Source organism: Telmatherina bonti, assembly GCF_933228915.1.
Source record: "Telmatherina bonti genome assembly, chromosome: 16".
NCBI classification, from domain to species: domain Eukaryota; kingdom Metazoa; phylum Chordata; class Actinopteri; order Atheriniformes; family Telmatherinidae; genus Telmatherina; species Telmatherina bonti.
The window spans coordinates 37,873,687-37,888,245 of record NC_136614.1 but is presented as its reverse complement, the minus strand read 5'-3'; the positions used below and the strand labels follow the sequence as shown (position 1 = coordinate 37,888,245).

The following is a 14,559-nucleotide window of genomic DNA, read 5'->3' as shown; positions in this document are numbered from 1 at the left end:
CCTTAAAAGGCAGAGCTTTGCCCAGGGTTTTCTGGATGCCCTTCAGAGCAGTGGTGACAGACACTGGTGTGGACAGAGCTGCCTGGACAGCAGCTGACACCACCTGCAGCTCCTGGTGATCTCTTCAGGAAAGCAGCAGCAGAACACGAGTCAGCAAATGTTCACCACAACACCAGAGTAGAAAGTCACATAAAACAGTGCTTACTCAGATGAGGTATGAGGGTCACCCAGCAGCAGCTGAGGAAGGCGGAGGATGACATGTTTCTGCACCCACTGCCAGTGCAGAGACAGCACGGAGATGCCCTGGATGTCCGCTGATAGGGTGCTGCACGCATCCCAAAACCGATCCAACCACTGAAGCAGCTGTCGGATCTAAGCGGTCAAAGACAGCATCGATAACATCATCCTTCCAGTGGAAACCAGGTTCGTGTGAAGACAAACGTCTGTTTGTGTCACCTTCACTCTACATGCAGGACCTCCTCCACAGTACTAACACAGTAACTCCACAGTAACTAACCTCTTCTTCACCTGATCCTCCTGGCAGGAGGAGATCCTGCAGTCCACACATGATGTTAGCAGCCACCAGGAAGCAGCGACATAGCATAGTAGCAATGCTAACATCTAGCATGGCAGCACCGCTAACATGTAGCATAACAGCAACGCTAACACATAGCCTAGAAGCAATGCTAACATCTAGCATGGCAGCACCGGTAACATGTAGCATAACAGCAACGCTAACACATAGCCTAGAAGCAATGCTAACATCTAGCATGGCAGCACCGCTAACATGTAGCATAACAGCAACGCTAACACATAGCCTAGAAGCAATGCTAACATCTAGCATGGCAGCACCGCTAACATTTAGCATAATAGCAATGATAACACGTGGCACACTCATTCCAGAACTAATGGCAGCAGGTTGCTAACATCTAGCATAGCAGCGATTCTAACACATAGCATAGCAGCAATGCTAACATCTAGCATGGCAGCAACGCTAACATCTAGCATAACAGCAAAGCTAACACATAGCCTAGCAGCAATGCTAACATCTAGCATGGCAGCACTGCTGACATGTAGCATAACAGCAACGCTAACACATAGCCTAGCAGCAATGCTGACACGTGGCACACTCATTCCAGAACTAATGGCAGCAGGTAGAAGTGGTATGCTCCCTGCACTGTGTCACAATGGCTGAAAGGAAGGATTTTTTCTCTCGCTCTGGGAAAGCCGTACTGGGAAAGCCATACAACTATGAACAGACTGGACCGGTTCATGAAATATGAACTCTCTTTTATAACCGAATAAGCAAGTGAATTTTATTGTTTTTGTGTACCTAATGTACTTTGTTTATATTGTGTGTTTGCTTTGTCTAGTCATTTTTGTCAATATAATAAAATCTTGGAAGGAAAAAAAAAAAAGAGTAGAAGTCGTGGTAGTAGGTGGAATCACCATGTCCAACATGTTATATTGGACATCCTCCCCACAAACCAGTCGGCTATGGTGTTCCTCTGGGCTCTGGCCTGGGATCACATCTCTTCTTTCTACACATGCTTTATTTTGGCAACATGATGGAACAAGATATTTTTTCCACCGTAATAAAACAATATTTTTGTTCATTAAAGCAACCTGAGGAAACAAAGCAGCCTTTCCGATCACAGACGTGTCTCAGACATTAAAACCTAAGCAGGACACACACACACCTGGTCACATCTGAAAAATTCCAGATTTTAGAAAAGTTTCTGTTAATTTATCCCGTTTTGTCCTTTCTTGTATTCATCCTGTACTTATGCTTTATTTCAATTTAAATTCTTATTTCAATCAATATCTTTACGATCTATTGATTTGCAACTTAACTTTGTTATAATGTTTAATTAATTGATTTTAACATGATTCCTTCAGCTGGTGATGGAAGCCCTTCTGACCTCAAACATGATGTGATCTGAAATGTGGGGCTGTCCATTCTCCACCGCCTTCAGGATGAACGAGTCCCACAGGTCAAAAAACCTCTGCAGGTGCATCAACACCGGGTGAGGCAGGTGGGCAACATCCACTGTTCCTGTAACGAGAGGTTTGCATTGTGAAATGTTAGCTCAGTTAGAAATTACACTAAATGATGGAATATACAGGTACATCTCAGAAAATTACAATATCATGAAAAAGATGAATATTTTTCGTCCCTCATCTCAGAATGTGAAACCTATACATTATATAGATTCATTACATAGACTGAAACATTTCAAACATTTATTTCTTGACATTTTGATAATTGTGGCTTTTAGAAATGAAAACCCAAAATGCAGTGTCCATTAGAATATTACATAAGATCAATGAAAAAAAGGATATTTTAAACAGAAATGTCAGGTTTCTGAACAGTATGATCATTTCCATGCCTCAGTACCTGGTTGGGTCTCCTGCATGAATTACTGCATCAACACGGCGTGGCAATGGAAGCCACCAGCGTGTGGCGCTGTTCAGGTCTAATGGAAGCCCAGGTTGCTTTGATAGCAGCCTTCAGGTCATCTACATAGCTGGGTCTGGTGTCTCTCATCTTCCTCCTGACAACACAGATCCTCTACGGGGTTCAGATCAGGTGGTCTGTTGGCCGATCCAGCGCAGTAACACCGTGGTCATTGGAGCAGCTTTTGGTACCTTTGGCAGTGTAGGCAGGAGTCCTGCTGGGAAATGAAATCTGCATCTCCATAAAGCTTGTCAGCAGAAGGAATGTCTCTAAAATGTCCTGCTAGATGCTGTGTTGACTGCGACCTTCAGAAAACCCAGTGGAGCAACACCAGCAGATGACATGGCTCCCAAACCATCACTGACTGGAAACTTCACTCTGGACTTCCAGCAACATGGATTCTGGGCCTCTCCACTCTTCCTCCAGACTCTGGGACCTTGGTTTCCACATGAAATGCAGAACCTGCTTCCATCTGAGAACCAGTCCTGTTCCTCCGTAGCCCAGGTGAGACGGTTCTGTCGGTGTCTCTGGTCCAGGAGAGGCTCGACACGAGGAATGGGACATCTGTAGTCCATGTCTAGGATCCGTCTGAACGTAGCGGCTCTTAATGAGTCCAGCTTCAGTCCACTCCTTGTGAAGCTCCCAGATTCTTTAATGGATGTTGCTTGACAATCCTTTCCAGGCTGCGGTTCTGCCTTTTGCTGGTGCAGCTTTTCCTTCCAGTCAACTGTCTGAAATTACCTTTATGGCTTTCCCTCCTTGTGGAGGGTCAGCAGTCTTCCCCATGGTTGTGTCGCCATCTAACCCTGACTGAGAGACCATTTAAAGGTCTAGGAGACCTTTGCAGGTGTTTGGAGTTAATTAGTTGATCAGGGTGTGACACCATGACTTTCTTAGTTTTTCACAATATTCTAATTTTCTGAGACATTTTGGGGGTTTTTAATCATCTATAAGCCACAATTATCAACATTTCAAGAAATAAATGTTTGAAATGTTTCTATGTGTAATGAATCTATAAAATATTTGGGTTTCACATTCTGAAATGAGTGACAAGAAATATTACATTTTTTCATAATATTCAAATTTTCTGGGATGTGCCTGTATTAGCCTGAGAGCGTTTACCTTTACTGAAAGCTGTAGCGATCCTCAGAGAGCAGCTGTGACTCCACAGGTTGACAGCGCTGCTGCAGAATACAGACCGTTCCTCTCTGTCCATCATCAGAGCTATCCTACAGTTAATGCAGGAAAAAGAAACGTTAGGAAAGACATCCTGCATGTTTCCATGCAGATATTTCTGCCTGCGCTCTGTTAGCAGACACGCCTGCGCTCTGTTAGCAGACACGCCTGCGCTCTCTTAGCAGACACGCTTGCGCTCTGTTAGCTGACACGCCTGCGCTCTGTTAGCAGACACGCCTGCGCTCTGTTAGCTGACACGCCTGCGCTCTGTCAGCAGACACGCCTGCGCTCTGTCAGCAGACACGCCTGCGCTCTGTCAGCAGACACGCCTGCGCTCTGTCAGCAGACACGCCTGCGCTCTGTCAGCAGACACGCCTGCGCTCTGTCAGCAGACACGCCTGCGCTCTGTTAGCTGACACGCCTGCGCTCTGTCAGCAGACACGCCTGCGCTCTGTCAGCAGACACGCCTGCGCTCTGTCAGCAGACACGCCTGCGCTCTGTCAGCAGACACGCCTGCGCTCTGTTAGCAGACACGCCTGCGCTCTGTTAGCAGACACGCCTGCGCTCTGTTAGCAGACACGCCTGCGCTCTGTTAGCAGACACGCTTGCGCTCTGTTAGCAGACACGCTTGCGCTCAGTTAGCAGACACGCCTGCGCTCTGTTAGCAGACACGCCTGCGCTCTGTTAGCAGACACGCTTGCGCTCTGTTAGCAGACACGCCTGCGCTCTGCTAGCTGACACGCCTGCGCTCTGTTAGCAGACACGCCTGCGCTCTGCTAGCTGACACGCCTGCGCTCTGTTAGCAGACACGCCTGCGCTCTGCTAGCTGACACGCCTGCGCTCTGTTAGCAGACACGCCTGCGCTCTGCTAGCTGACACGCCTGCGCTCTGTTAGCAGACACGCTTGCGCTCTGTTAGCAGACACGCTTGCGCTCAGTTAGCAGACACGCCTGCGCTCTGTTAGCAGACACGCCTGCGCTCTGTTAGCAGACACGCTTGCGCTCTGTTAGCAGACACGCCTGCGCTCTGCTAGCTGACACGCTTGCGCTCTGTTAGCAGACACGCTTGCGCTCTGTTAGCAGACACGCTTGCGCTCTGCTAACAGAGTGCAGGCGTGTCTGCTAACAGCGCAGGCGTGTCTGCTAAGAGAGCGCAGGCGTGTCTGCTAAGAGAGCGCAGGCGTGTCTGCTAAGAGAGCGCAGGCGTGTCTGCTAAGAGAGCGCAGGCGTGTCTGCTAACAGAGCGCAGGCGTGTCAGCTAGCAGAGCGCAGGCGTGTCTGCTAACAGAGCGCAGGCGTGTCTGCTAACTGAGCGCAAGCAGACACGCCTGCGCTCTCTTAGCAGACACGCCTGCGCTGTTAGCAGACACGCCTGCGCTCTGTTAGCAGACACGCCTGCACTCTGTCAGCAGACACGCATGCGCTCTCTTAGCAGACACGCCTGCGCTCTGTTAGCAGACACGCCTGCGCTCTGTCAGCAGAAACGCCTGCGCTCTGTTAGCAGACACGCCTGCGCTCTGTTAGCAGACACGCCTGCGCTCTGTTAGCAGACACGCCTGCGCTCTCTTAGCAGACACGCCTGCGCTCTGTTAGCAGACACGCCTGCGCTCTCTTAGCAGACACGCCTGCGCTCTGTTAGCAGACACGCCTGCGCTCTCTTAGCAGACACGCCTGCGCTCTCTTAGCAGACACGCCTGCGCTCTGTTAGCAGACACGCCTGCGCTCTCTTAGCAGACACGCTTGCGCTCAGTTAGCAGACACGCCTGCGCTCTGTTAGCAGACACGCCTGCGCTCTGTTAGCAGACACGCCTGCGCTCTCTTAGCAGACACGACTGCGCACTGTTAGCAGACACGCCTGCGCTCTGTTAGCAGACACGCCTGCGCTCTCTTAGCAGACACGCCTGCGCTCTCTTAGCAGACACGCCTGCGCTCTGTTAGCAGACACGCCTGCGCTCTGTTAGCAGACACGCTTGCGCTCTGTTAGCTGTGGACTGAATGGGGATCATGGCCAGTATTTTGTGGGCCAGATGTCATGATATGAGAAGCCTTGCTTATTGTCGTTTTCTTTTGGGCCACATGTGGTTGTCATGTGACCAAGTTTCTGAAGCTACACCTACATGTTGTCAGTGTTGTAAGTTAAGCCCACATCTGGCCCAAACATTTTTTGTTCTCCATGGTAAATGACAAAATGTCCAGAGAGCTTTACAGGGTGGTTGTCGTGTGTGCCTACCTGTTGGCAACAGCATTCAAAGCGTCCAGAAACTCGGTGTATCGCTCTTCATCCTCAAAGTTGCATTTGTTGGCTAAAATATCGAGATACTGCTTGTTCCATCGCATATCCACCAGAATCCTGTACTCATCTGAAAACAGGACATTTAGCAATGTGAAGTTATTTGTGACTGAAACGGGAACATTTTAACAGGTTCGTCTTTGTAAGAGAAAAAGTAGAATTGTCTCAACTTCTTCTCGTCGTGGTTTCTGCTCTGCCCTTAACAAGCTGCACTCTTCCCCTGCCTGATGGCTGGTTACCCTTCCCTGTGCTACCCTCTACTTAAACACCCGTCCTAGATCTGCTCAGATAGTCTGTCTTTTCCACAGCCGTCAAGTGTTTTTCATGTGCCTGTTTCTGTGTAAATAACCTGGTCTTGACCCTGCCTGCCCCTTACCGCTGCCTTCGCTATGTCCTCCCTAGTACGATTTTGACCACTGCCTCATGCTTGCTCCTTGGACTTCTTCCCCTCTCTCATGTCTTTCTGGACTGTTTTGGACCTTGAGATTTGGGATTGTGGAGATTAGGTCCTCCAGAGCAGGGAAACCATTCTTTCAGCCAGCTCCTGGTAAACATTCCTTTCTGGCCTCTTTTGGTTCACTTCGGTCTTTGTGTTCCAGACGAGCAGACTAAGCCAGACCACCTTCGACACTAACATTTCAATAAATCTGTTTAACCTTCCTTGTTGGCTGAGTTTGGGTTCTTACTTTGTAATTGTAACACTTCTGATGATTTGACCTATAGTAAAATCAGTAAGAGCTTCTTAAGACTACAGCTCAGAGCAGGGCTGGGCGGTATGGCCAAAAAAAAAAATCTCCGATTTTTTAAAACCAAATCCCATTTTCCGATTTTAATAGATTTTTTTCCCTTTACTGTAAAGAAAAAGAAAAAAAATGTCAGAATTATTGTAAGTGCAACTAAACAAGCTGTTAAACTAGATTATAAAAAGAGATGCAGGCGCTGTAAACATTATAAGTAACAACATGTTTGTACTTCGTGCGTTTCCACTGTGAGATAGTTTTTAAGTTTTGATCATACATTTAAGAATAGACCTCATCTCACTTGTGTAACTTTATTCTAAAATAAAAAACGGATAAATAAATAAATAAAAATGCCTCCTCTTGGAAGAAAAATTATTCCTTTTAGAGTATTTTGACATGAAATAACCAAAACAATTTCCCACTTTGGGAATGAGGGAATAAAAATTAATGTTTATTTACACTTAACGTGTGTTCAGAGAAAATTGACCTCTTTGATACAAAATACCTTTTTTTTTAAAAAAATCCCTGAATGTTATTAAGCTATATTTCTAACATACATGTTTTATTACATTCTTGCTGTTTTTTGTTTAATTTACACATTTTAGGCAGAAAGACGAGCCTGTCGGCTGCATCTGGCTTCAGACCCCTGTGGCATGTGCCCCCTCCCACACTGAAACCCTGCCTTTCCATCACACCTAGAAACTTTGCAAAAACTAAATATTACCATAAAAACAGCTGCTATAAAAGTTTTTACGATCTCAAGAGGTGGTTTTTCAGACAGTTTGATATAGAGCAAGATTGCAGAAGTGTAATGGAAACACTTTTTTTTTTGTTTTTACGTGACGTGACGTGGGGGTCGGAACCAGTTAATTCCCGGTAAAGATGGCGCGGTGTGGAACAAACAACCGCGAATTTCAGAGTTTTAGAAAAGAAAATGAGGGAGAAAAGCTTCGAAAAGCTACTGCCCATTTCCTGACACTAAACTTGTATTCAAATTCTCCACAGCAAGTAGAAGAGCATAAAATAACGCTACGTGCCCACTTTGCATTAAAGGTGGAGTATGTAAGATTTTCAATATTTAAAAAAAAAAAAACTACAATCATAATTAGATAGTTTTTTTTCAACATGTAGATTCCAGTCTGTCCATATTTGATGTGTTATTAAATTACAAGTTTAATTAATGATAAAGACCCTTCTTAAATGTTTGCCTACCAGTAACAAAAAAGTTTGTGTTTTTTTGTTTGTCATTTGTCATTATTTACACTTGTAATTTAATAACGCATCAAATATGGACAGACTGGAACCTACATGTTCAAAAAACTTTCTAATTATGATTGTAGTTATTTTATTAGTTAATTTATTTTGAAAATATTGAAAATCTTACACACTCCACCTTTAACCGCAATTACGAAACGTGATGCTAATGTGTTCAACGAAAACACCCGCAAATCACAACTGTTGTTTGTTGAAACGTACAAATGTCGTCTTTATTTTGCAACAAAATGTGATGGAAACGCAGAGGGGGCACTTCTCCTACGTTTCTAGCTGCCATGTTGTTGTGTTTATGCGTTTCTGTGGGAAACATGCAGGAGCGCGCTGACGTCACTATAAGGTACGGAAGCACAAAAGGTGCTGCCGGGGCAAAAAAAAAAATCCAGATTTTCATAAAAATAAATCGTCATAAACAGCAAATTGGAATGAATCGATTAAATCGATTAATCGGCCAGCCCTAGCTCAGAGTTCTCCTTCTGAAACGGCACTCTTCTCCTTCAGGATGAAGCCATGCCTGTGTTTTCACAGCCGCTGGCTTGTTTTAGTCTACTGCCCATTTCCTGACACTAAACTTGTATTCAAACATACGTTGACTAACCTACTTCATCACTCTGACAAATGGGAATGCACGGGTTTTGACCAATATCCGACGTGTGGATATTTTGCAGGTCTTTTGTCTGATGAAGTGAAAACCTTCTCCCCCTCTACACATGCATTCCTAATCACAGAGAGCATGTAGTTTCTACAGCAGTGGAATTAAAAAGCAGTACTGTCATGTGAAAGAAGCACATACATGGATGAAAATAAGAAATATTAATAAGTGTGAGGATAAAACAACCACTGACATGTCAGCCAGAGCAGATCAGACGGGAATGTTGTGCATCTCTACTCAGAGAAAAGTGAAAGAGAAGCAGGGAAAACCCCTGTCAGTCTACGCTGGGACAGTTTTCTGCCAGGGGGACAGTTTACTGGTTTGTGTTTATTAAACCCTGTCGATGAAACTGGTTCAGAGGACAGAAAACTGTCCCACGTGTCCCGGTGAGGACAGTTTAGCTGAGCGGATGTCTGAAGTCTGCTCCATGGCTTGTTCTCTTGTTCCTCAGACCACATGACTTCATCTGCTCCTTGTGGACATGTGTGGGACTTACAGCTCGTTCTCCACACATCAGCTGAGCAGAACATTCTTCTCTGAGAAGTGCAGCCTGATTGGTCAGACATTTGAGGTGGGCGGGGTTAACATGAAAACGCACCAAGCGGAAAGTTGTGGCCTCCACATTTGTGCTGCTGCAGGTTTTTAAGGCACAGCTGATGGAAGTGGTGAGAAAACAGAAACTTATAAAACACGCATGGGCCGGTCACATGCATCACACAGACCCATTCAATCCGAGTCAGGTGTGTTGAAGCAGGAAACATCTAAAATGTCTACAATGTCCATCGTTTCATACGAAGCTCTGTTGTTTACGTCACAATAAGCTGCTTTACTGCAGTATTTTACATCAAGACACGCTTTACGGCACGCTGTAATACATAAACATGGCGGAAGATGGCAGCAGACGTGTTTCAGAGGATAATTCACTAAAAGATGAGCAGCCAACCCAAACTGATGGGCTTGTTCCTAAAAGAGGGAAATTTCTGTCTGGATGCGTTTTGGATATAAAAAGAGCGACGTGGAACCGACAACCGACTAGCTCACAGTCCCGACAACGGACTCCGACACAACTAACTCATATAGAGACTCCATGAACACGAAGGAGACGTGCAGTCAGCTCAGCGACGAAGACGAAGCTGGTAGCATGAAGGCTGCTTAGGCTTGTCACACACCCTGATGAAAACTTTTTTCACTCATCTACAAAACCTTTAAGACTCGACACTTCTTCAGAAAACCTTTCAGGAAGAAGAACCGCTCCTGGAAGAAGGAAAGTTTACCGATGTTATGTGGCTGAAGCAACCCTGCAAGCGACTTGCCCCTTGCGGCTAGTTTGCTCCCAAAAACAGCCTTTAGAGCATGGTTTCCTGCCTCCAGGTGGACCAGAGCTGGATCTGAAAGGGATAAAACAGGTCACCAGTCACTCACAGAGACTTGCAGCCTTGTTAAATCTAGATTACAAGTTGTACATGCAGAAAGACAAACCTGCTGCATGTTTGTAGATCTTCCCCAGGTGTGAGAGCCAGCTGCTGCGAAGGATCCAGTCTCCATGAGAGGCTCTCTCTGAAACCAGTCTCACTGCTGTGGGGACAAGTTTCAGAGAATCTCCTTCCTCCAGATCCAGCACTCCTCCAGAGAAAAGCAGGTCCTCGTGGACACAAGCGCTCTGCAAAGCCTGGCGCAGGTCATTCAAGCTCAGTGGGCGATTCCTTCACACAGACACCAGAGTTAGCACAGTGCCAGAGAGAAGCCAGACAGCCGTGTCTACATTTAGGAAGCGGTTTCAACCCATTTTAATCATGTAACACTGCTGTTAGCATCCTTACCGCTTGCTCTGCAGGCTGAGGTTGTTGAGACAAAACAGGAGGACCTGTCCATCTCGGAGGATGGAAGAGAAGCATGAGTCCTCTGTGGAGAGCAAGGCTGAGGGGAAGCCGTCAGGCCAGACTCCAGCACACAGCAGTCCACTTCCCCAGGTCGCTGAGTCAAGGACGGCCAAGTGCTGCTCAATGAGCTGCTGGGCTTGCTGAGAAGAGAAGATAAGGTCACACTGGAGCTAGCCTGATGGCGTTGGAAGAAACAGCTTGTAGAGTTTCTGTAAATCGTTTAGTTTTCTCTAAATACCACCTGGAAGCTGTAAATGTAAACCAGACGTTATTCAGCTGGTGAAGAAAACAGTTCCAGGAGCCAACACTGGAGAACCCTCATTGTGCTGTACGGATACCTTTTGGCTGGCTGTGGTGCGTTGGCAGAAAGCGTAAGCCTCTCTGCAGGCATGCTGCAGGGCACTGGGTAGATCTACACCTCTCTGCAGCTGGCAGGACAGCAGGGACGCAGCATGGAGGAGAGAGACCACCGATGAAGCTGGGGAATCTGAAAGAAAGAGTCCAGAACGTCGGATCAATGCTGCAGACAGACTGGAAGATTATTTTACTGGAACCGTGTCGCAGTTTACCCCAGATGTTAGATTTGATGTCTTTATGCAGTTTAATCAGCAGGTCACACATGCAGTCCCCAGATACCCCTGCAGTGTGGAGCAGGGTCTTCAGGTCCAGTGTGTCCCAGCAGACCCCCTCATTTTCTCCTGGGATGTAAACCTCCACCCCTCTGTTCCTCATGGCTCTGGAGAGCTCGCCATGCACGGGGTCCATGGTCAGGAACAACCTGCAAAGCCGGACACGTCAGCTCAGCTCTGCAGTAACTTCAACTCATTATTTATTCTTCACATAGCAACCTAAAGTTAGGATGGGGGGTGATGGTCGGAGTCTTCCCATCGATGACGCCACGTTCGTTGATGGTGAGCGATCCTCGAGGCTCGAGGAGAGCGTTGAGGCGATCCAGGACAGAAGCACTGACAATGACGAGGACAGATGTTAGTTTTCTGCTTCTCCCATCGCTCCACATCAACGCTAACAGCTAGCTAAACATGCTGCTAGTCATTCAGGGCAACTCACAAGAGATGAGGTTTTTATCAACTGCTGAACTCACCTGCAGAAGTTGACGTTGTCCATTAACAACCAGTCACCAGCCTGCAAGGCCTGAACCAGCATACCATCCAACCACTCAAAGCCCCCATGGGTCCAGCCATCCTCCAGCTGAGCCAGGCGCTCCTTCAGCTGCATGAAGTCCATCTGCAGCTTGGACATGTCTGGGGGAAACCGGTCATGTTAAAAGACTTCCCCAGACAGTCTCCTTTCAGTCCAGGGGCCTCATTTATCAAACTGTGCGTAGCAATGCTGACTACAGGCGGTGTACGTACGGAAAACAGGAAATGCGGCGCAAAAAAACTTCCCGATTTACAAAGCACCACGTCCCACGCCTGTTTCGCTTCATAAACAAGGATCAACACTAAATGTGAGGGAACATCTGGCCACGCCCACATGTTGACCATAAAAGGTCAGGCCGACGCCCTGATAAATATTAATCCATCTCATTTCCATGACGGTTCTGCAGGAAAATTTTCTGGAAAATGAGGAAGAAATTCTAACAGATAAAGCTGTAAAATGTAAAAGTATTTAATCTGGTGGAGACGGGATGGACATCACCACCAGCAGAAAGACAGAGGAGGTCAGCAGGGGACAGATGCTGTCAGCGTCTCATCAGACCACCGGACTTATCCAGAAAGGACAAATAAAGTGGTCAGACAGTAAAATGTAGGGAGAAAGTGCATCTTGGTCCACAGGAGGAGGAAGGGGGGGCGCTGCCCACTCCCACAGATTAGAAGCTGGCGGGAAAATGAAGGAGTCCAGAGATACGCTGGAACAAAATGCTCCAGATGATGCTGGAAGTGCTTCATTCCTTGGTTTCAGATTATAAAATGAACGGACATAAATGAGACGTCTGTGACTCCAGTTTATTTACTGGGAACATACTGGTGTTCCTGTGTGTCCCAGCTGGGTTGCAGCGCTGCAGAGAGGGGGGGCAGTGGTTCCACCTTGTGTCCTAGCTGCGGTGTCCTTGCAGAGGAACCAATAACTGCCATGAAGGAGGAGGTGCAGGAGATGGAGAGGAATAAACACCACCCTGACAGAAACCACACTAAAGATAAACTTGTGAATAAATGAGAATTCTCCTCCTCTGATGTGTTGCATCACTTCTAGACGTAAAGCAGCAGCGTTTGGTTCCAACGTGAGAGGATGACTGACAACACAATCATTCAGATTGGATGATTGATCAGGTGAACGCAGGTGAAGCGCTGACGCCATTTAGTAGCATGTTATGTAGCGTCTCCACTATCTGCACACATCTGCAGCTGTACAACAGGTTTCCTCCTGGGCATGGAGGCACCTCCACCTGCCTCCATCTGCCCGATGGCCGCTACACCACGTCTGGCTGTGGAGAACATCGTTCTGTTCCTCTGCTCTGGGTTGGGAAAAGGAGCGGACCCGACCTGTCGGTCCCTTCCCTTTGGAAGGTGCCGGACTGGAGTCCAGAGTCTCCATGTTCCATGTCCACCAGCAGGGACAGATAAGCCACGTTGGGGAGCATTTTATCTCCAACCATCACTTCATGTTCTGTATCTGCAGGTGGAGGAAACACCTGAGCAGCCTGATGATGGGCTGTTGTCATGGCGACACGTCATTTTAATGCAATTATTCATTTAGACTTTTATTATTAAGGCAGCTTCTGTATGACTTATTAACTGTGTGAAACTGTGTGAACTGCTTCGTTTCAGAACAGATTTCAGTTGTTGATGTTTTACATGGTAGAGGAACAATATCAAATGTGTGGGTTTTTGTTTTTTTTTTGCAAATGCTGTTAATGTAAAATATTCTGCGAAAAGGTTTATATCAGATTTTGATCAAATGTATCAAATTTCACACCATTTCTTTGGTGTTATTTTCTGCCTTTGGTGTCGCCGTTTCCAGTTTCTCCAGATGTTGTCGTGGAGGTCGGGACGTTTTACCGCCAAGTCGTGTTTTTATAAATCCCAAAAGTTGACTATAATTGGCGTACGCCGGGTTTTGTGCGACAGCTTCGTAAATGAGGCCCCAGATACTACATCACCCTGAAGTCCAGACACTACATCACCCTGAAGTCCAGACACTACATCACCCTGAAGTCCAGACACTACATCACCCTGAAGTCCAGATACTACATCACCCTGAAGTCCAGATACTACATCACCCTGAAGTCCAGACACTACATCACCCTGAAGTCCAGATACTACATCACCCTGAAGTCCAGACACTACATCACCCTGAAGTCCAGACACTACATCACCCTGAAGTCCAGACACTACATCACCCTGAAGTCCAGACACTACATCACCCTGAAGTCCAGATACTACATCACCCTGAAGTCCAGATACTACATCACCCTGAAGTCCAGACACTACATCACCCTGAAGTCCAGACACTACATCACCCTGAAGTCCAGATACTACATCACCCTGAAGTCCAGACACTACATCACCCTGAAGTCCAGACACTACATCACCCTGAAGTCCAGATACTACATCACCCTGAAGTCCAGACACTACATCACCCTGAAGTCCAGATACTACATCACCCTGAAGTCCAGACACTACATCACCCTGAAGTCCAGACACTACATCACCCTGAAGTCCAGATACTACATCACCCTGAAGTCCAGATACTACATCACCCTGAAGTCCAGATACTACATCACCCTGAAGTCCAGACACTACATCACCCTGAAGTCCAGACACTACATCACCCTGAAGTCCAGACACTACATCACCCTGAAGTCCAGACACTACATCACCCTGAAGTCCAGACACTACATCACCCTGAAGTCCAGATACTACATCACCCTGAAGTCCAGATACTACATCACCCTGAAGTCCAGATACTACATCACCCTGAAGTCCAGACACTACATCACCCTGAAGTCCAGACACTACATCACCCTGAAGTCCAGATACTACATCACCCTGAAGTCCAGACACTACATCACCCTGAAGTCCAGATACTACATCACCCTGAAGTCCAGACACTACATCACCCTGAAGTCCA

The 14,559-nt window shown here is 46.8% G+C and overlaps 1 protein-coding gene across 1 annotated transcript in view; it reads right to left on the bottom strand.

The window, feature by feature from the left end:
• The window catches only part of LOC306767481 (midasin-like), a 206,627-nt gene that overhangs the window by 129,135 nt on the left and 62,933 nt on the right, over positions 1-14,559 (bottom strand). The window contains 12 exon segments of the mRNA XM_079255512.1: positions 2-122; positions 206-372; positions 1,923-2,056; positions 3,581-3,687; positions 5,864-5,993; positions 9,862-9,975; positions 10,067-10,290; positions 10,408-10,607; positions 10,806-10,954; positions 11,037-11,245; positions 11,316-11,432; positions 11,570-11,729. Of these exon segments, the coding sequence (XP_079111638.1) occupies positions 2-122; positions 206-372; positions 1,923-2,056; positions 3,581-3,687; positions 5,864-5,993; positions 9,862-9,975; positions 10,067-10,290; positions 10,408-10,607; positions 10,806-10,954; positions 11,037-11,245; positions 11,316-11,432; positions 11,570-11,729 (1,832 nt within the window).